Source organism: Somniosus microcephalus, chromosome 8, assembly GCF_052327205.1.
Source record: "Somniosus microcephalus isolate GS21.2 chromosome 8, FLI_Smic_1.0, whole genome shotgun sequence".
NCBI classification, from domain to species: domain Eukaryota; kingdom Metazoa; phylum Chordata; class Chondrichthyes; order Squaliformes; family Somniosidae; genus Somniosus; species Somniosus microcephalus.
In genome coordinates, this window is record NC_140994.1 from 14,411,245 (window position 1) to 14,434,499 (window position 23,255).

The following is a 23,255-nucleotide window of genomic DNA, read 5'->3' on the forward strand; positions in this document are numbered from 1 at the left end:
TCAATAAGATCGCCTCTCATTCTTCTGAACTCCAATGAGTAGCGTCCCAATCTACTCAACCTCTCCTCATATGTCCATCCCCTTGAAGTAAGATTTAAAAATGAGCGTAACAGGGCACGTTTAGTAGAACGCAATTGCGCAGCAAAATGTTTAAAGATGAAATGTACTAATTATTCGTATGTTTAATTGCAGAAATGACCATACCAGTTTAGAGAGATGAAACTTACAAAAAGAGACACTGACATAACCCTTTTCTGGAAAAATGAAACTTAGTAGTGGTCAAGAGAGGGTCTCGTTTCTCAGAAATCACATGACCTGATGACTCATTTCCAAGAAATCAGAGGGGCCACAGGCCCATACAGTGAAAAGTGAAACTTATGTTATTGGTTACCTTGTAGAAGTTAGGCACACCTAGTTAGTGATTAATGTATAGACTTTTAAATCGATTGGACCTCTGGAGTAGGAGGTCTCGGAATATGTGTATAACTGTGTAAACCTCAAGAGATTCGGTGGAGTTGGAGCCTTGTGTTGGGACGCAAGAGCCATAGCTCCCCAGGCCTGAATAAACCATTTTTACTTCAATTATTGGGTCTGTCTTTCTTACAACAAGCCAGTGTAGTCGACTTTGTATATCACTTAGTCCACACTTTGGGGGCTTACATCAATTGGCGACGAGGATGGGATATGCGTTCTGAACCAGACTCTCGGACAGCGTTAACCTAAGACGGGTGAGTATGTTTTAATTACCACCTGTAAAATTAGGGGTTAATCGCTGGCGAGACGTTGAGTCAGAATCGACGTATAAAAGAACTATAAAAAAGAAAGACACCTTTAATTGAAGGCGGTTAAAAAGTAAACTGCAGTAGGGGTAGGGGCAGGTAGTTCCCTACCAACCTTTGGGGCAGGTAGTTCCCTAAGGACCGTGAGGCGGGAAAACCTCGGTAGGGACAGGTAGTTCCCTACCAACCTTTGGGGCAGGTAGTTCCCTAAGGACCGTGAGGCGGGAAAACCTCAGTAGGGGCAGGTAGTTCCCTACCAACCTTTGGGGCAGGTAGTTCCCTAAGGACCGTGAGGTGGTGATACCTCAGTTAGGGGCAGGTAGTTCCCTAAAATCCGTGAGACGGCGAAATCTCAACAATTGAATGAATGGGTGCACCGTGGTGAGTGAATGAGATAAAACCCTACGGTCATAAAGAGGTTAGAACGGACAAGGGTGAGGTCTGTCCCCAGCACCTAGCCTGAGCCTGAATTAAGAGGACAGTAGTCCCACGTGACGGCCAGGATCAAGTAGGACGCCGGGAGCTACAGACCCCACAGTACCGAAACCTCGGAACTAAAGGGTTGGTGTGTGTCTAACGAAACGAAGTGACTAACAGAAAGCAAGAAACTAACTAAGGTGACGCTATAGGGGCGAACAACGTAGCGTACAAACCTAATTCACCAATACCGTGAATTAAGCATTAAACGTAGCAGTTAGTTATGACTAAGAGGGTGGAAGAAGAATCCTCAAGGGACCTGGATTCTATAACCCGACTCCTGGAAAATAAAAAGAAACAGTGCAGAGAGCCAAAGGCTTGGTGGGGAGGAGCTAAAGATAAAGAGGCAACAGATAATGTAAGGAATTGAAACAGAAGGGAGAGATAAAGAAGGAAAAAGATCTAATTTGCAGGCGAACCAATTTGAAACCCCAGCAAGAAAAAAAAACAAACAGGGATTTGGAAACTAGGGAAAGCTGTTGAGTCACAGATTTAAAAAGGAAGGAAAAGATAAACTTAAAGCTTTACCAACATGGAAGTTATTAGCATCTGTACCAAGACAAGTAAAACACGAGATTTGCTGAGTGAAAGGAACCTTAGACATATGCTGAAATTACAGTTTGTATAAAAATGTGTGAGTGTGGATGTTTTCCTGATTAGGAATGTTTAAGAGGATTCAATATTCCTTTGTCTGAAAATCTGTCCGTTAAGAAAAAGAACTGTCTGCTGTGTGTTGTAGCTCCACCCACTTCTCTGTGTTAAAGTAAAAGCATTTAACCCCTTTGTCTTGTCGGGGATTTTGGAAGTTTAAGAACGTGCAAATAAGATTGTGCCCTCAGAATGAAAAAAACCTATTACAATTTAAGTTAAGCTGGAGTGTAAAAACTGAGAAGAGCAACAAAAAGTTTGTTTAATGAAAGATTAAGTTTCAGTCTAAGGTCTAACCTTGAAGTTATGAGGTAAATTAACCTATTAAAACCAGACTTTCATTGTGGCCACAGTGAAATTCTGGTTGATGTAAATTGGTGTAGTCCGAATTGAATAAGATAACTCCACTCCGCAAGAATATCTGATAGCGGCAGGCCCCTTTACAATATTTAATTGACTATGGTACTGGAAGCCTTATAGAAGGCGGGACTAGAGTTAAACCTTAGAAAGGTATAGGTAGGGAAGGATGAAGTAGTCGACCTAGGATACATAGTGACACAAGGGAAGAGACAAATGCCCAAAAACAGATGGGAGGGGCATTAAAACTGGCTGCGTGGTTTGATTGCTCGCAAGCTTCTAGGGATGGCAGCAGGAAGGGACCGCGCCAGAGAGGGGAGGGGGATCCGAGGATGTTTGTTGATGCATTGGTAGGGGGCCGACAGGGCAAAATGTTAATAGACACAGGAGCCACAATCTCATTGACAGACTTACCCTTGCCCCGAACGAAACTTTCAGTTAGTATAGCAGGAATCGGTGGACGAAGAATCAGGGCTTATAAGAGCGAAACAGTCTTACTAGAAATTGGATGTATAATAATACCTACACAGTTGTGGGTATGCGAGAACACCGAAAGAACAATCCTAGGGATAGATATACTGCGAGAAGTAGGAGCTTTAGTCGACCCTAAAGCGAATGAAGTGTACTGGCCCCCAGATTATAAGTCAAACAAACAGGCAGGCCCGGGAAACAAAGTAGAAATGGCCCAGCCTATACAGGATTTGATCAAAGGGGGGTAGCCAAAGGAAAATGTGTAAACCTATATAGATAGTCGGAATGCCTTTGGGGTGGTGTCTGATTACATGATAGCGGGAGTAGGCAGGGATATATGACACCAGGAGAAGACCCGTAAGAGACAAGAATATAACCAAGGAATTAGTAGGAACCTCTCTCTCCTACCCAAAGAGTGCATAATAATAAATTAAAGCACACAAGAGGATGGGCAGCTAAACGAGCAATTGAGAGAGGGAATCTGACCAATGAAGCCCAAATGTTCATGTTGAATCAAAGTGTGAAACCACAACTGTCTTTCAGTCAGGGATGTTTTTTGAGTTGCGTGAAGTGACGCAATAATGTTTAGCTCCACCTTCAAAAGCCTGCGAAGGAGTTAACCCTTTCCACTGACAGCTGTTTGAGTTCACCAAGTAACAACTTCAGTATTACTGAACAGAATTTAAAGATATTGGACATTATTAAATGTAAATTTCTTAATGTTGAGTTAATATTTCCCCACAGTGATAGAAGGAAAATTAGGATTTGATAAATGGAAGTTATCTTATAAACTAATTGCAGCACCGTCTCAAACGGCCGGGAGACTGCTGGGGAGGCTGTCCGGTTACCCAAAGATAAATCTGGACAGATAGTTAGAGACATGAGGCCAAAGACCAACAGATTATACGGGATCGAGAACAGGATACACGGGACGACCAGAAGGAGGTCTTAGCAATAGATAGCAAAGTGATAGCAGAAATAATACCAGCCAAACCAGGGCTAGCACCCAGATGGTCAGGACCTTATGAAGTATTAATGAATAATGACACATGTGCTCATGTAGATGGGTCTGGAACGGGTAAAGGAAGGTGGAAACACTGGACTCAGTTAAAAATATATAAGAAAGACAATGAGTAAACCAGAGATGGTGCCCTTTTTGACAGAGTGAGGAGTATACTAGAAGATATAAAGAATGGGAAGGGGAGTTACTACATATATCAATGATAGGGCTGTGTATGATGATAATAGGCTGTGTATGATGATAATATTATATGCCATAGTTTGCATCTTCAGGTATGTCTGGGGACAGAGCCACAGAACAAGAAATGAACCAGATGTACAGCATTTTGAACTGATAAAATGGATAAGAGCAGAATAATTCTAACTGGCTGGTGACGACCAGCCCCTTTTTGTAATTACAGGAACATTGGACGTCCGGAATGAGATGGAGCGTCCTCGCCTTGATTCTAGGGATGAACATAAGTATTGCCATTATCAAGGGGGATTAGTAATAAGGAGAACACAGGATGAGGTGTATTTTAGTGTAGCACATAGAGTTACTAAGCTTGCCATTAATATGAGTACTTTTGAGATACAAAACAAACCTGGAACTCCCTGTGGGTAAAACAATTAGAGGATCCACAGAAAAACATCTATCTTACAAAGATGTAAGAAACGGGGAGTATTGGAAACGACCGGAGCAGGGTATGCGGCCGGGTTAGCAACAGTTAATAGCTTGGACATAGAAGGAGTAAACGAAGGAGTAGAAGAATTACAAGCAAAAATAGAGAAGTTACTAAAACAAGCTACTGGAAATAGCCGGCAATTGACACTGGCAGGGAAACCAAACAATAATGCAATTGTCGGGGGTGGAAGAGATAGTAGCCCCCCATGCAGAAACAATCAATACAATTATTAATAGACTTAATAATGCTTCTCGCCAAAACAATAAGGAACTAATATGTGCCACGTAGGGCTCATGGATATTGTCGAATGCTCAGCATAACATGAGGCAAATAAATAATGGACAGATCCCTGATTGGATTACTAATAAGGATCTGGAACCTAGGATTGACACAAATAAAAGCCTATGTAAGGAATGTAAAATGGGACAAGTACACTGGGCAGGCGATTGTCTGACCCCATGGACTAAGATGATTGGCTTTGTACTGGCCATCCCACAATTCCCAGAAGGGGGACAACCCCGATACGATGTGATTAATATAGGAGAAGTACAAAGGGAAAGTGGGTTAAATATCATGATGTCCCTACCAAGGCGCTTTGGGAAAGGGATGAAGATAATAAACAGAAGAATGAAACCTAAAGGGGGGTGGTAGTGGACGGGTGCCACCACAAGGGAAGGACATGGGTGTGCACACACCCCCCCACCGAGGGAGACACATCCGAGTACGGATTTACGTAAATTACCAATTGCACCCTCGAGGTTCACCCAAGGGGATACACTGGACCTGGGTAGCATCAAGGAACAATGGGACCTGTTGTGTCACCACAATTGAACAGAAATATGAATATCAAGATATGGCTTATACCATTCCCCAACCAAACCGTTGTATTGGTCTAAAGATACCTATACAGATAGGAAAACCTGGTCATTTGATAATATGAGACTTACTAAAAAGGGTTGAAACTTATGTCATACCAGAGCCCAAGGCAATTCCTAAGTTAGAGGAAGCTTGCCAGAAGTTACGGCAGGAAACGAAGGAAATTTTAAAGTACTATCATAAAATAGAAGAAGGCTTAAAGAAACAACAAAAAGACATTAGTACAACATTAGAGGAAACTCACCCACTTCCTCATATTTTGATAATTGGGGATCAGGATGGTCGGGGACTTTGGGCGCCTCGGTGGTACAAGGCATAATGATATTCCTCTTGATTGTTATTCTGATATATTGTGTATTTTTATTTCTCCAGTGCCTTTGTGCCAGAATGAGTAAGGCCGAAATTGGTGCGGTGAAGGAAGTAGAGCCTGAGGAGGGGCAGGTAGCGATGTTAAGAATGGACAACTCCCCCGCCTCTCCAAGGCAAATGGTGTAAGACGCGATTGGAAGCCCTGAAATTATATGGGATTAATTGGGCATGGTAATGAAAGACCGGGCCGGCCAACCGTAAGATGGAGGTGGCAGAAGGAGGGTGGTGAATGAGGATTGGTGTGTGATGACAGTCTCGAATTGGCACGTCACACACCCCACGTGGGAATGAGGGACAGGCTTGAGCAGAAAAGCCTCAACCATTAGTGCAGGGTCTAAGGGGCCCCGGGAATGGTTACACCGGAAGGAGTGCATAAAGGAAAGCCCACCCTAAAGGAAAGACCACCGTAAAGGAAAGACCACCGTAAAGGAAAGATCACCATACCACAGGGGGGGAAGTCGGCCTCCAAATTAATAAGACATATACATGTATAACCTAGACTGGTAGAAGGCCAGGGAGTGCACGCTTTGGCAGACACCAGGCAGTGGAAATACATGTTGACCTGTTTTGGAACAATTGTCCAAAAGGTCAAAAGGAGGGACTGAAGTAAGATTTAAAAATGAGCGTAACAGGGCACGTTTAGTAGAACGCAATTGTGCAGCAAAATGTTTAAAGATGAAATGTACTAATTATTCGTATGTTTAATTGCAGAAATGACCATACCAGTTTAGAGAGATGAAACTTACAAAAAGAGACACTGACATAACCCTTTTCTGGAAAAACGAAACTTAGTAGTGGTCAAGAGAGGGTCTCGCTTCTCAGAAATCACATGACCTGATGACTCATTTCCAAGAAATCAGAGGGGCCACAGGCCCATAGTGAAAAGTGAAACTTATGTTATTGGTTACCTTGTAGAAGTTAGGCACACCTAGTTAGTGATTAATGTATAGACTTTTAAATCGATTGGACCTCTGGAGGAGGAGGTCTCGGAATATGTGTATAACTGTGTAAACCTCAAGAGATTCGGTGGAGTTGGAGCCTTGTGTTGGGACGCAAGAGCCATAGCTCCCCAGGCCTGAATAAACCGTTTTTACTTCAATTATTGGGTCTGTCTTTCTTACAACAAGCCAGTGTAGTCGACTTTGTATATCACTTAGTCCACACTTTGGGGGCTTACATCACCCTCATCCCCGGGATTAACCGAGTGAACCTTCTTTGTACTGACCCGCGAGCAAGTATGTCTTTTCTTAAGTATGGACACCAAAACTGTATGCAGTATTCCAGGTGCGGTCTCACCAATACCTTGTACAACTGAAGCAATACCTCCCTATTTTTATATTCTATCCCCCTAGCAATGAAAGCCAACATTCCATTGGCCTTCTTAATCACTTGCTGCACCTGCATACTAACCTTTTGAGTTTCGTGCACCAGGACCCCCAGATCCCTTTGTACTTCAGTACTTTCCAGTTTCTTGCCATTAAGATAATAACTTGCTCTATGATTTTTCCTGCCAAAGTGCATAACCTCACACTTTCCAGTATTGTATTCCATCTGCCAAATCTCTGCCCACTTACTTAGCCTGTCGATGTCCCCTTGCAGGTTTTTTATGTCCTCCTCACTCACTACTTTCCCTCCCATCTTAGTATCATCTGCAAACTTTGATATGTTACACTCGGTCCCCTCCTCCAAATCGTTAATATAGATTGTAAAGAGTTGGGGACCCAGCACTGACCCCTGCGGAACACCACTAGTTACTGATTGCCAGTCTGAGAATGAACCATTTATCCCAACTCTCTGCCTTCTGTTAGATAGCCAATCCTCTATCCATGCCAGAATATTACCCCCAATCCCGTGATTTTTTATCTTAAGCAATAATCTTTTGTGTGGCACCTTGTCAAATGCCTTTTGGAAGTCTAAATACACTACGTCCACTGGTTCCCCTTTATCCACCCTATATGTTACTTCCTCAAAGAACTCCAGCAAATTTGTCAAACATAACTTCCCCTTCATAAAACCATGCTGACTTTGTCCTATTAAATTATGATTATCCAAATGTCCTTAATAATGGACTCCAAAATTTTACCTACCACAGATGTTAGGCTAACCGGTCTATAGTTTCCAGCCTTCTATCTACTGCCCTTTTTAAATAAGGGTGTTACATTAGCAGTTTTCCAGTCTGCCGGGACCTTTGCTGAGTCCAGGGAGTTTTGGAAAATTATTACCAATGCATCCACAATCCCTACCGCCACTTCCCTCAAGACCCTAGGATGTAAGCCATCAGGTCCAGGTGATTTATCCGCCTTGAGTCCCATTATTTTACCGAGTACCACTTCCTTAGTGATTTTGATCGTGTTTAGCTCCTCCCCCCCTATAGCCCCCTGTTTGTCCAGTGTTGGGATATTCTTAGTGTCCTCTACTGTAAAGACTGATACAAAATATTCATTCAGTGTTTTTGCCATCTCCATATTTCCCACCATTAATTTCCCGGTCTCATCCTCTAAGGGACCAACATTTACTTTAGCCACCCTTTTTCTTTTTATATAACTATAAAAACTCTTACTATCTGTTTTTATATTTTTTGCTAATTTACTTTCATAATCTATCTTCCCTTTCTTAATCAATCTTTTTGTTATTTTTTGCTGTCTTTTAAAGTTTTCCCAATCCTCTAGCCTCCCACTAGATTTGGCTACCTTATATGCCCTTGTTTTTAGTCGAATACTATCCTTAATTTCTTTACTTAGCCACGGATGGCTGTCTTTTCTTTTACACCCTTTTCTTCTCAGTGGAATATATTTTTTTTGGAAGTTGTAAAATAACTCCTTAAATGTACACCACTGATCATGTATCGTCTTACCCTTTAATCTATTTTCCCAATCCACTCTACTCAATTCCGCTCTCATACCTTCATAGTCTCCTTTATTCAAGCTTAGCACGCTTGTTTGATATCCAACCTTCTCACCCTCTAATTGAATATGGAATTGAACCATGTTATGGTCACTCATTCCAAGGGGATCCTTTACTAGGACATTTTTAATTAATCCTGTCTCGTTACACAGGACCAGATCTAAGGTTGCTTGCCCCCTGGTTGGTTCAGTTACATACTGCTCAAGAAACCCATCCCTAATACACTCAATGAACTCATCCTCAAGGCAGCCCTGCCCAATTTGATTTGTCCAATTAATATGATAGTTAAAATCCCCCATAATTATAGATGTTCCCTTATTACAAGCCTCAACTATTTCCTGATTGATACTCCGTCCAACAGAGTTGCAACTGTTCAGAGGCCTATAGACTACGCCCACTAGTGTTTTTTTCCCCTTATTATTCCTTACCTCCACCCAAACTGTTTCATTATCCTGATCTTTTGACCCAATATCATTTCTCTGTATTACAGTGATTCCTTCCTTTATTAACATAGCCACCCCACCTCCCCTTCCTTCCTGCCTGTCCTTCCTGATCGTTAAATAACCTGGTATGTTTAATTCCCAGGCATTGTCACCCTGCAGCCATGTTTCTGTAATGGTCACAAGATCATACCCATATGTAGTTATTTGTGCCATTAACTCGTCTATTTTGTTACGAATGCTACGTGCATTCAGATAGACAACTTTCAAATATGTTTTGTGACACTTAGTTCCTGCTTTTGCCCTTTTTATTACTTTACCTTTTACTCCATACCTTCTGCCCCTTCCTGACACGCTCTGGTTTTTAATTTCCCCACTGCTACCTAAGTCTATGACCTTCTCTGTTGTCATTTTTATTATTTGCTCTCTAGGAACCTCCCCCCCCACTAGTTAGTTTAAAGCCCTCTCTACAGCCCTAGTTATATGATCCGCCAGGACTCTAATCCCAGCACTGGCCAAGTGAAGCCCGTCCCAATGGAACAGCTCCCTCCTGCCCCAGTACTGGTGCCAGTGTCCCAGGAAGCAAAACCCATTTCTCCCACACCAGTCTCTGAGCCACGCATTTAACTCTCTAATTTTATTTGTCCTAGCCAAATTCGCTCGTGGCTCATTATTACCCTTGAGGTTCTGTTTTTTAATTTGACCCCTAGCTGCTCATACTCCTTTAACAGAACCGGCTTCCTAGTCCTATCTATGTCGTTTGTACCAACATGGACCACGACAACTGGATCCACCCCCTCCCACTGCAAGTTTCTTTCCAGCCCAGAGGAGATGTCCTTAACCCTGGCACCGGGTAGGCAACACAGCCTTCGGGACTCTCGCTCTCGGCTGCAGAGAACTCTATCTATCCCCCTAATAATACTATCCCCTACCACTACAACATTTCTATTTACTCCCCCCTCTTGAATGGCCCCCCGTTCCACGGTGCTGTGGCCAGGTTGCTCATCCTCCCTGCAGTCCCTGCTCCTGTCCCCACAGGGAGTAAGAACCTCCAAACTGTTGGACAAGAGCAAGGGCTGCGGCTCCTCCAGCTCTACCTCCTGGATCCCCGTACCTGCCTCACTCGTAGTCACACCGTCCTGTCCCTGACCATGGGCTACATCTGAATTAATTAACTTCATAGGTGTGACCACCTCCTGATACACAGAGTCCAGGTACTTCTCCCCCTCCCTGATGTGTCGCAGTGTCTGAAGTTCAGACTCCAGCTCATCAACACGGAGCTGGAGTTCCTGTAGCAGCAGACACTTGTCACAGACGTAATCACCGTGAGCCTCAATGGGGTTCACCGGCTCCCACATCTCGCAACAGTAACACATCACCTGCTCCATTCGATGTAATTAATTAAATTTTTTATTGTTAGTTATGGACACCCTCTGCCCGATTTTAGATGCTAGTATCCCCTTTAATTAATTGGATTTAAATTAAATCAATCCCTCTAGTTACACCAGTTAAATGGTTTACCAACAGTCACTCTGCACCAGAAAGGCCTTATTAACTACAACCCACAGAGTTAAAGTTTGAAAAGAGCACCTAACACCCCACTTACCCTAACTCACACTTACCCAAACTCACAGCACACTTTGATGACTCGCACTTTGTAATAAGGAGCATGCCTGCTTGGAGAATCTGCCCTTATAAATCACTTGCACGTGTATGTTGACACGGTTGTTTTGGCAATGCAAAAAATGTGACATGCAGGATTTTGTTAAAACCAGGCCAGCATTTGACCAGATCAAAAAATGCAGAAAATAGAACCTCTCCAAGCTCCAACGGAAGTTATCAGCCAATGCTGAAATAGTATTAAAAACTTTTAACATTTTAACTCCAAAAATATATTAGAACAGTGTCAACATTTTCCTGCTCTTGTAACTGCATAAATGATACTCAGAAAAGGCTTGTAATTGAAAATTAAAAGAATGCATATTAAGGTCTCTTCATTAGGTTTAATCGAGGTCATTTCATTAATCCGACACCTACACAGCTCATGACGGTCACTTCAATATGGGACCAGCTCCGAACTGTAGGATTTTTGGAATCTTTATTTTTCTCTGGCGGAAGTGACACTGGTCATTACCGTTCGCTGAATTGTGCAATTCTCCGGCAGTGGCAGTTTTAGGGGCTGCCATCTTATCCGTCCAAAACCAGCTGGGGGGGGGGGGGGGGGGGGGGAAGGCAGATGCACAAAAGTAGGTGGGTCACAGAATTTACAGTGCGGGAGGCAGTGGGTCAGCCCACTGTGCCTGTGGTGGTACTAGCTCCGCAACTGGAGCCACTCCCTTAGAAAGAAAAAACTTGCATTTATTTACCGCCTTTCATAACCTCAGGATGTCCCACAGTACTTTACAGCCAACAGTGCAGCGGGCTCCCTCGGTACAGCGCTGAAGTGTCAGCCTAGACTAGGTGCTCAAGTTTCTGGAGTGGGCTCACACCTTGCTCGTATCTTTTTATTTTCTTCCTTTTCAAATACTAATCCGAGTTCCCTTTAAAGGTTATAATCTCTGCCTCAATAGGGACTTATGGTAAAGCATTTCATGTTCCAATAACGCTGTGTGAAAACAAACTCTTCTAACTTCCCCCTTTATACTTCCGAGTGATACTCCCGAGTCAGTGACCCCTTGTTAATGATTTGCCAACTAGTGAAAACAATCGTTCACTATTTACTCTCTCAAAACCTTTCATAATTTTGAAAACCTTGATTAAATCCTGTTTCAGAAAGAAAAGTCCCAATCTTTTAAGCCTGCCTTCATAACTATTATCTTCTTATTACTGGCATAATTCTAGTGAATCTTCACGGTACCCTTTACACGGCTGAATACTCCAATTATTGACTAACCAATGTCATGCACAAGCTCAATATCACTTCTGACGAAGGGCCATCGACCTGAAACGTTAACTCTGTTTCTCCCTTCACAGATGCTGCCTGACCTGCTGAGTTTCTCCAGCATTTTGTTTTTATTTCAATCTCACTTCCTTGTTTTAATATTTAATATAAAACCCAGAATCCTATTTACCTTTATTATGGTCTTTTCTACGTGCATTTAAAGTTATATGTATCTGCACCCCTGGATCTCTGGTCCTTCACTCTTAAGAATCTCATGGCTTTTTCTCACAGTTCTTTTTTCCCCCACCCATGATGTATTACTTCACATTTCTCTGCATTGACCTGCATCTGCTGCCTATCCGAGCATTCTGCTAACGAGTCGGTTAAGAAGGCAAATGGTATGTTGGCCTTCGTAGCGAGAGGGTTCGAGTACAGGAACAAGGATGTCTTGCTGCAGTTGTACAGGGCTTTGGTGAGGTCATACCTTGAGTATTGTGTGCAGTTTTGGTCGCCTTATCTGAGGAAGGATGTTCTTGCCATGGAGGGAGTGCAGCGAAGATTCACCAGGCTGATACTTGGGATGGCAGGAATGACGTATGAGGAGAGATTGGGTCGACTGGGCTTATACTCGCTGGAGTTTAGAAGAATGAGAGGGGATCTCATTGAAACTTATAAAATTCTAACAGGACTAGACAGACTAGATGCAGGAAGGATGTTCCCGATGGCCGGGGAGTCCAGAACCAGGGGTCACAGTCTAAGGATAAGGGTAAGTCATTTAGGACAGAGATGAGGAGGAATTTCTTCACCCAGAGAGTGGTGAACCTGTGGAATTCTCTACCACAGAAGGCAGTAGAAGCCAATTCATTAAATATATTCAAGAAGGAGTTAGATATATTTCTTAAGGCTAAAGGGATCAAGGGATATGGGGAGAAGGCAGGGACAGGGTACTGAATTTGGATGATCAGCCAGGTGGGACAGATGGTGGTTGAAGGGGACTCTTTGTACACAGTTGCCTGTGTGACGCGAGCTGCACTTTATGCAGCGTCTCATTTGATGATATACTGGTGCACACACATTAACCACAGCCCTTGGCAGTTTACTTGGACAGAGATTTATGTGGCTCTGCTCACTCTCGTGCTTCTGCTACTTTAAGATAAGTCTCTGGCACACTTACTTCAATCGGTGAAGGTCAGCATGAGACGAAAACAGATTATGATCAAATCGCTCTTTTAATGTTGTCCATTTGGTAGCACAGTAATCCTAAAAAAAAAAGTTGGGATAGAATGAAATCAGTTTTAAAGGCATACAGTTACCACAAAAAATGTCTTGGAACACACAGAGAATAATGCACAACTACACTTTGAAATCTGCTGTATAGCTGATGCATTTACAGTATCTAAAAGTTGCTTTACTATTCCCCTTTCCTCAAATGTGTAATTGAATTTAGGTGATTTGGGCTGCTGAATTGTAGTTAAAAACCCATCTGGCTCACCCCTGCCAGTTCCAGACTGTTAATTCCCACTCTGTTATTAAAAGAGAAACAAGTCTCGGATTCTTGCCAGTGTCACTCACATCTGTTGAATCCGTGAATCTTAAGGTATGGTGTTCTTCAATAAATAGACGGAGACTGCAGATCAACAATCAACAGGTGTTTACTGGATGAGGGTAGTCTAAAAAACAGTACAGATGCCTGCTCAAGGCTTATATACAGGTGTGGTCACTGCCGGTACTACAGTATACAGGAGCTGTAAAAGTAGTTCTCTCTTAAAGGTACATACACTACAATTCCTCCCCTTTTAGATTAACAGTACCATAACATTCAAATAACAGTTAACACTTTAACATGCACATTAATTGAAATAGTCCATTTATAGATTCAGTCTTTGGGGCGGCTTCCTGATCCTTTCTGGATAGCGCCTTTCCTGAGTGTCTTGTTCTTGGTGCGGAGGCGATTCTGGCCCCCTGTCGTCGGTTAGTTCATCAGTTTCCGCTGCTACTGTTTCTGGGGTAGATGCTACCGGTATGTCGGGTTCATCCCCAGGTACGCGAGACATGGGGTTGACTCGTTCCTGTGACGCTAGGATCTGGTCGACATGGCGTCTCACAATGTTCTCCCCGACATCCACTGTGTACATTAGTGGCCCCTGCCGTGTGCATATCGTTCCGGGTTGCCATTTCTCTGTTCGGTAGTCGCGGGCCAAGACTGGTTGTCCTACATTGAAGCTCCTTGTCGGCTTCTCATTGATGTGCTGGAATTGCTTATTCTCAACATTTCTTCACACATTTGGTCTGAGCAAATCCAGACGAGATCTCAACCTTCGGTTAAAGAACATCATGGCCGGGGTCTGGTTGGTAACTGCATGTGTCGCATTTCTGTAGGCTAACAGGAAATTGTCCACCTTATGCTGTAGTGGAATGTCATCATCGCACATGGCCCTTACTGCCTTTTTAAAGGTTTGTACGAACCTCTCAGCCAATCCATTTGTGGCTGGATGATACGGGGCGGATGTGTAATGCCTTACCCCATTCCTTCTCATAAATTTCCGAAACTCTTCGGACACAAACTGTGGTCCGTTATCAGAGCAAATCTGCTCTGGCAAGCCGTTCCTGGCAAATATGGTCCGTAGGACTGCAATCGTTTTCTCCGTAGTGGTGGAGGACATTTTGATCACCTCAGGCCATTTCGAGTGCGCATCCACGGCTATTAAGAACGTTGAGTCCATGAATGGACCAGCAAAATCAATATGCACCCGTTGCCATGGAGAGGAGGGCCACTCCCATGGGTGTAGAGGGGCATGTGGTGGTACATTTTGGACCTTCTGGCATCCTGAGCAGCTCTTTGTCAGGTCCTCGATTTGTCAATACATATAGGTCCATTTTTGGTATTTCCTGGCCGTTGTATATCACGTTCACCCTTATTTTTCCTTTGGGGTAGACTTTTTGCCCCGTGTACGTCTTCAAGACAATCTCTGTAGCTTTCAAGGGTATGTGTGAGAATAGCCGCTTGTAGTCCCTTCGGTTTATGGCTGTTAGGGCTGATCCTGTGTCCAATTACATTTTCACTTGGACTCCGTCTATCTTGAGCGTGACCCAGATAGTCTGGTGATCCTCCATTTTGATTACATTATGTAGTTTCAGACAACCCAGCTCCTTGCTTCCGGAGTCTGTATCACTTTTCTGTTCGTCTGAACTACTGTCCGTCACCTTATGTACCTTTTTGTACTTCTCCTGTGGAGATTTCTTGCTGCTGGTTTTCTTCCCTGACCTGCAGACTCTTGCTATGTGTCCTGCTTTCCCACACTGTCTGCACACTTGGTCCTTGAACCAACAATTCTTCTGGTCGTGTGTTGTTCTGCCGCAGCGATAACACTTCCCTGCTCCATATGACATTTCATTGGTGCCATATTCTTGCGGTCTCCGTTGTATCTCTGCAGCGCCCCGTGCGGCTGCTTCGTGTGATACTGCCATGCTGAAAGCCTTGTCCAGCGTAAGATCCTTTTCTGATAGAAGCCGTTTCTGGGTTCCTTCACTTTGAAGCCCACACACAAACTTGTCCCTTAATGTATCTGCTAGTCACATTCCAAACTGGCAGTGTTTCGATAGCTTGCGTAGTTCCGTTAAACACTCAGCATTACTTTCGTCTTTATGCTGGTTCCTTTTGTGGAACTTAAATCTTTCTGCTATCAGCAGCGGTGTGGGGTTTAAGTGGTCCTGTAGGATTTCCACTATGCTTTCGAAATCCTTATCCACTGGCTTCTCTGAGGTTACTAGGTTTCGCAGTAAGCCATGTGTTTTTGCACCCATGGAATTCAACAAAACCAGTGCCTTCCTGGCATCTGGCACTTCATTCGCCTTGCAGTACACCTCAATGCGCTCCACATGTCGCCCAATCTTCGACTTCATTGTCGAACGCTGTGACACTGCCACTCTTCGGCATCCCTGGGTGTGGTTAGACTGGCTAAAATGGCGTCTCCCGCGCTCTCCCTTCTTCTCCGCTGGCTCAAAATGGCGTCTCCCGCGCTTTCCTTTCTTCCCGCGCTTGCCCTTCTTCTCCGCTGCGGCTTCAAAAATGGCGTCTCCCGCCCTCTCCCTTCTTCTCCGCAGCTCAAATGGCGTCTCCCGCGCTTCCTTTCTTTCCCCGCGGACGCTGCTCAGCCCTTGAGCCCTGGCTGCGCTCTGCGTGTTCTCCTGTGCGCCTCTCTCGTTGCCGCCGCTCGGTCCTGAACCCCGGCTGTGCTCTACCCAATCTCTCTTTTTGTTTTCCGTCTATGCCGCTCGGTCTTCAACCCCCGGCTGCGCCCTGTGCGCTTTACCCTCTCTCTTACCCCGTCGACGCTGCTCGGCCTTTTCTGTGCCGTCGGTCGGCTCCAGCCGCCGCTGTCTGGGAAGGGCCTGCGCTGTACCTGTTGCCAGCCTGTTGCTGGATCGTCGTGGCTGGAGAACCAAGCCCAGCTCTCAACAGCCTCCCCTGCGATGTTCACTCTCTGCCGGATGACTGGGCGGTTGCTCGTGGTCGACGCCCGTGCTTCTGGCCTTGACTTTCTTCCACTGTCCTCCCGGAGCGAATCCTTGGAAGGAAATGCAGAGTTGCAGGTAGATTTGAATCGACCTCGTCGCCACTGTTGAATCCGTGAATCTTAAGGTATGGTGTTCTTCAATAAATAGACGGAGACTGCAGATCAACAATCAACAGGTGTTTACTGGATGAGGGTAGTCTAAAAAACTAACAGTACAGATGCCTGCTCAAGGCTTATATACAGGTGTGGTCACTGCCGGTACTACAGTATACAGGAGCTGTAAAAGTAGTTCTCTCTTAAAGGTACATACACTACAACATCCAAAGGAAAAAAAAAAGCAAGACGTCTGCCAGCAAGACTGGTAAGGTGGCTGCGTCCTCGCTCTCCATTTCCTATGGGTGCGGGCCCCGATCTTCACTCATCGCTTTCTTCTTTGAACCGGACACTGTCTCTCTGATCAACTAACCTCCTGCCAAATATGCACAGACTGCCCCACTCTCATCGCTGCAGGTTGTTGATGTGGAAAGGTGGTCAGGCGGAGGGGAAAGAATTTGAAAAAACACTATTCTGAAGCTGGTGTTGAAAGACATCGATGGCAACGGCAGAAAAGCTCGGTCATCCTGTGAGTTTGATCAAAGGCTCTTACTTTCTCACCGATAGTGCCTTTGTACACTCTCCCAAGACCCATCACAATTCGATCAGGTGTGCGAGAGAGTTCAGAAACTACAGATGCAAACATAGGGGGGAAATCTTTGACCAGATTTATAAAGTAATTTTTTTTAAATCAACATTTCATTCATACCTTGTCATTGCTGATATGTACATGATCATGGAGATCCTATTCAGAGACCAACTAAGAGCAGCCACAACTTTGAACTAGGGTCGCTGCAGTTATCTGTTGTGCTGACACGAGTAAACGTGGAAGATGGAGGTTGAAAGAGACCATGAGTTTTAGTAGACTAGACGGGCAACATGTCCAATCACTCTGAAGCAGCGAACAACGAGGCAAATAGAACGTTGAACCGCAACAGTCAAGGAAAGTTATACTCAAACTGTATAGTGCCTTAGTCGGACCACATCTCGTGTACTGTGCCCAGTTCTGGTCACCAAGACGCAAGATAGATATTCAAGCCTTTGAGGTGATTCAAAAAAGATCTCTAGCGTCAGAGGACTTTGGCATCAAGAGGAAATGGTCCTTGGGAAAGAGGCGAGAGAGGTGAGCTTGTGGTAATACAAAATGGTAAACTCCCAAGATACTGGGAGAACACTGGGCATCTCCCAATGTCCTGGCCAACATTCCTGCCTTGGCCAACACTGCCAAAACAGAAGGACTGATCATTCATTCATTTACTGTTTGTGGGATCATACTATGTGCATTTTTGGCTCCCACATTTACCTACGCAACTCTCACTGCTCTTCAGAAAGTACTCCATTAGTTGTAAAGCACTTTGGGATATCCCGAGGACTATTTAAATCAGTTTGTCCTTTACATGGTGTGGAAAAGGTAGATCTGGAACATTGCATCAAACTAAACTGTGACAATAACACAAGGTGACAGTGATTTAAATTAGTAAAAGGCAAATTTAGGACTGATATCACACAAAGAGAGATCAACACATGGAATGGACATGGACTCCTGGATAGAACTGTAGAAGCAACAACCCTCGAATCACTGGATACCATGATGGCGTGGTCGGGGGCAGGGGGTGGAGGGGGAGAAGAAAAATAAATTGTAGCGTCTTTCTGGATGGATGAATGTCTCAAACAACTTCTCCCATCTATGAAATGTCAGCCACTGCTGGTCAAGAGAGTGGTTAGAAAGTGGAACCTGCTACCACAAGGAGTAGTTGAGGTTAATAGCATAGATGCAATGATGGGGAAGCAAGATAAAACACATGAGGGAGAAAGGAATAGAAGGTTATGCTGATGGGATGAGATGAAGAGGGGTGAGAGGAGGCTCGTGTGGAACATAAACACTGGCATGGGCCAGTTGGGCCGAATGGCCTGTTTCTGTGCTGTAAATGCTATGTGTTGGATTTTATAAAAAATGATTTTTATGACCACGTGAGAGAAGTATTGGGGTTCCATACCTTGGCTGCTTTTGTGTACTTAACAGCATCGTATTGACCTCCCATGCGCAACACGTCCTCAGTACAGTAATAAAACTCTGAGAATCCGTAGAATTCGCTATTATAGAAGTCAATGGGCGACTGATAAGCCCCATTGAGGGATGCGTTGGTCTCATTCCCTTTGTTCAGGAATGGTTTTATTTGCTTGCAACACTCGTCAAAGTTCCCGGCTCCTTTCAAGTGCAAGGTCTGTTCAGCCTTCTGAATGGTGTCGGTTGTTTCAACAGACAAACAGGGATCGAGGTAGGGGCCCTCTGCACGGACACCCATATGCTGTCCAAGCAATCTGCGAAAAAGGCAACAGCTTTATACTCCAAAGACGCTCCAGCGAGTTAAATAGTCTTTCCTCCCCCTTTCACTTGTTCCATTTAGAAAACGGCACCCATCTAAATTTCAAATTCATTTTTATTTTCGACTTTTTTTTGGACTCAGTTTTATATGTACTTAGCTTGTCCTGGTGATAAACGCAAGCCTCCTAAACTCTAATGACACTGCCGCTTTGCAATGACTCACAAGTATCCATTATTCTATACACAGAAACCCTTTAAATCCCTCGAGCAGATCCCAGCCTGTAACTCATCCCAGGTATCCATTGTTATGCTGTATATAAACCCTCTGAACCCCTCGATTAAATCCCAGCCAATAACTTCTTTCCTGTTATTCTACGCATCATTTGCAAAGAAGAGTGAGAGCCACTAACTCAGTGCTGAAGTGTGCAATATGGTGTCAATATATAATTCTATGATAAATGCTTGTACTGAAATAACAGAATTTTGATGATCAGTATAATAATGGGTACCTGGGATGAGTTACAGGCTGGGATCTGCTCGAGGGATTCAAAGGGTTTCTATGTATAGAATAATGGATACTTGCGAGGAGGAATTTCTTCTCTCAGAGGGTCGTGAATCTTTGGAATTCTCTACCCCAGAGAGCTGTGGAGGTGGAGTCATTGAATATATTCAAGGTGGAGATAACAGAATTTTGAAAAACAGGGGAATCAAGGGTTCTGGGGAGCGGGCGGGAAAGTGGAGTTGAGGCCAAGATCAGATCAACCATGATCTTATTGAATGGCAGAGCAGGCTCGAGGGGCTGAATGGACTACTCCTGCTCCTATTTCTTATGTTCTATTTGGGGGGGGGGGGGGGGGGGGCAGAAATCAAACTGAAATACTATTCACTTAACACAGTACAGGTTTATCACAGGCTTCTGCATGTCAGAGTATATTCTCCTAGCAACTAAAAACAGCGCCTTGGGACATCCCGTGTGTCTGAAAGATGCCTCTTTAGCGATGTGTGACAAAAACATCACTCCACTTTTCAATGGGATTTTTACCGGTTCCTGTATATTTCTTCCCATTTTTCCCCCCCATCTTCTGCTCTTCCTCTCTTAGCTAGGGTGCATCGCCACATTTGCTGGCTTCCCCTCTAGTACACCAACCAAGTAGACATTGAATCGTGTGTGAGCATGGACAGTGACTCTTTGACTGCAAACGGCATCACAGTGGAGTCTGATCCCGTTCTCACCAAGAATTGCTGGATTGCAAGGATTGCTGGATAGGGACTATGAGCAGGAATCCCGTGTGATTCTCCCCTTATAGAATAGAATCATTGAAATTTATGGCACAGAAGGAAGCCACTCGGCCCATTGTGTCCGTGCCGGCCGAAAAAGAGCTCTCCAGCCTAATCCCACTTTCCAGCTCTTGGTCCGTAGCCCTGTAGGTTACGGCACTTCAAGTGCATATCCAAGTACTTTTTAAATGTGATGAGGGTTTCTGCCTCTACCACCCTTTCAGGCAGTGAGTTCCAGACCCCCACCACCCTCTGGGTGAAGAAAGTTCTCCTCAACTCCCCTCTAATCCTTCTACCAATTACTTTAAATCTATGCCCCCTGGTTACTGACCTCTCTGCTAAGGGAAATAGGTCCTTCCTAGCCAATCTATCTAGGCCTCTCATAATTTTATACACCTCAATCAAGTCTCCCCTGTTCCAAAGAAAACAACTCCAGCCTATCCAATCTTTCCTCGTAGCTAAAATTCTCCAGTCCTGGCAACATCCTCATAAATCGTCTCTGTACCCTCTCTAGTGCAATCACATCTTTCCTGTAATGCGGTGATCAAAACTATACGCAGTACTCTAGCTGTGGCCTAACTACTGTTTTATACAGTTCAAGCATAACCTCCCTGCTCTTATATTCTATGCCTGGGCTAATAAAAGAAAGTATCCCGTATGCCTTCCTAACATAAGGCACTGAGACCAATGATAACAGGCCAGCCGTGATCCCAGCTGAAGTCAGCCAGCCTAGACCTTCATGGTCTCCGTGTTGAGCCATTGCACGAACGCCCTCCTCAGTGAGCTTGGGGTCCAATTGCAGGGCCTCCGACAGCCAACTACCGTCCTCGTTGTGTAACGCACCTGTTTGTAGTCGTGGTATTATTAAAAATTAGATCTTCATAGCGCTGCCGTGCATAATTCCCACCGAATCCCAGGAAGGTAGTTACATAGACCCTGTACACATGCTCAGTATGATGGATGTCACAGCCAAGGTTGAATTCAGCCAATAGACTTTTAGCAGCTTCTTCCTGCAACGACAAACCTGCAGCTTAGTCAGAATGAAATTTTAAAACTTAATTGAATGCATTGTGGCAGAAACCTTAGGATGCACAAAGAATCTCTTGAATATTTGTTCCCCTTTCTTCCGCACCAAAAAAACAGAAATAATCCCCCATCCTTCCTACAAACATAAAAAATAAATGACTACAAATGATTTCTTTCCCCTTTTATGTTTTGAATTAACTTTGTTCTCAGAGGTGAAGTCTGTCAGTGCCGAGAATGGAACGAATTTCCAATCTTTGATTCCGGCATCAGCACCAGTCACTCTCCACCTGAAGCATCGAGGAACGATCACCCCACGCTGTGATCTGATCACTACTCTTTTTAAAAGGGTCTCATAGCTGATTTTCTTTCAAGAAAATGCTTAGTATCTATATTAAAAATTCTGCTCACAATGCTGTCGACATTTCCATTATAAATTCCTATGTTCACATTTATACTGAAACTGCCTATGTAAACATGTCACGCTGTAATTACACCCTCTTGCCAGCGGTGGCGTTGTTGCACCTCAGTTTTGCATCTCCCAGCTCCTTAGTCAGTACTGAGGACTCCTATGCTCTTACCAGTTCTACTGCTCTGCTTCCTAAATTGGCACACATTTTGCTATTTAATGATAATATTAATTACATTGGCCCAGAAATTCGGGTCGGGGGCTTCCCGCGGGTGCAAGCCCCCGACCTGCACTTACCTTGCATGCCGGCCGTTGTGCAGTGGGCTCGCGTGGGCCATTACATTACAACAGTGACTACGCTCAAAAAGTACTTCATTGGCTGTGAAGCGCTTTGGGACGTCCTGAGATCGTGAAAAGCACTATATAAATGCAAGTTCTATCTAGCTATTAAAACAAAATCAAAGTATTATAGAACAATACAGACAGAATGTATGACTTTAAAACAAGGCTCGAATTATGTCTACATGTCCTAGGTCATCCTCTAACCCTGCTTCATCTGATGATTACACTTGGTCTCGACTCCTCGTGTGCAATGCCACAGGAATTTGGCTAGTTTTATATAAAGTGTCAGCTGTGTGACCGTATAACCTTCATTACCAGTGCCTCCCTCCCAAGTTGCTCCCTAGACAGTAGAGCTTTGTGTTCAATACAGTCGGCCAACAATGAAGTCTGACCCTGGACAGAACCTTGAATTGGAATATTGCTATCTACAGACAGACAGTTCAAAACAACAGTGAAGGACTATTAGCTGCAACAGCTCGGGCAGCAGTTCTTATCATGTCTGGCAAAAATCTAGGGCCATTATAAACAGCATCCCTTTTAGCCCAACAGACTGCAAATTTTATTCTGCTTTAAGTTGCCAAAGAACAAATGTGTACACAGCAGTCATTGTAAGTAAAGGAAAACTTAGCCCAAAGTAGCTGTTTCAGCATCAGATAGTTGTCAGGGAGAGGGATGGAGTCGGTGGCTAGGGAACGAGAGTTTGTGGCGGGCACCGAAGACAATGGCTTTGGTCTTCCCAATACTCAGGTGGAGGATATTTCTGCTCATCCAGTATTAGATGTCGGACAAGCAGTCTGACAATTTAGAGACCATGGAGGGGTCGAGAGAGGTGGTGGTGAGGTAGAGCTGGGTGTTGTCAGCGTACATGTGTAATCTGACATTGTGTTTTTGGATGATGTCGCTGAGGGGCAGCATGAAGATGAGAAATAGGAGGGGGCCAAGGATAGATCCTTGGCCCCCTCACCCACCCCTCTAATGTTCCCTATAAGCTGCGCGACCGCATATCTCTCTGCCGGTCCCGCGCAGCCCGGGACAGGCTTTTGCAATGTTAAAGTTGAATGGGCTGCGCAGCCCCCAAAAAATTACGGGAAACATTGCTCCAGAGGTAATGGTGCGGAAGCGGGAAGAGAAGCCATTGCAGGTGATTCTCTGGCTACAACTGGATAGATAAGAATGGAACCAGGCAACTGCAGTCCCACCCAGCTGAGCAAGAAGGAGAGAGGGGTGGGTGAGGAGCAGGAAGGAGAGGGGTGGGTGAGGAGCAGGAGGGAGAGGGGTGGGTGAGGAGCAGGGAGAGGGGTGGGTGAGGAGCAGGAAGGAGAGAGGGGTGGGTGAGGAGCAGGAGGGAGAGAGGGGTGGGTGAGGAGCAGGAAGGAGCGA

At 44.5% G+C, this 23,255-nt stretch overlaps 1 protein-coding gene across 2 annotated transcripts in view; it reads right to left on the bottom strand.

Moving 5' to 3' along the window:
- Window positions 1-23,255, bottom strand: part of LOC147113329 (ectonucleoside triphosphate diphosphohydrolase 4-like) — a 97,907-nt gene that overhangs the window by 11,543 nt on the left and 63,109 nt on the right. For both annotated transcript variants that reach the window (XM_085994262.1, XM_085994263.1), the window contains 3 exons: window positions 20,945-21,111; window positions 18,495-18,819; window positions 13,062-13,147 (listed from right to left, as the gene is read on the bottom strand). In XM_085994262.1, coding sequence (XP_085850388.1) covers window positions 13,062-13,147; window positions 18,495-18,819; window positions 20,945-21,111 — 578 coding nt within the window. The remainder of the gene's footprint in view (window positions 1-13,061; window positions 13,148-18,494; window positions 18,820-20,944; window positions 21,112-23,255) is intronic.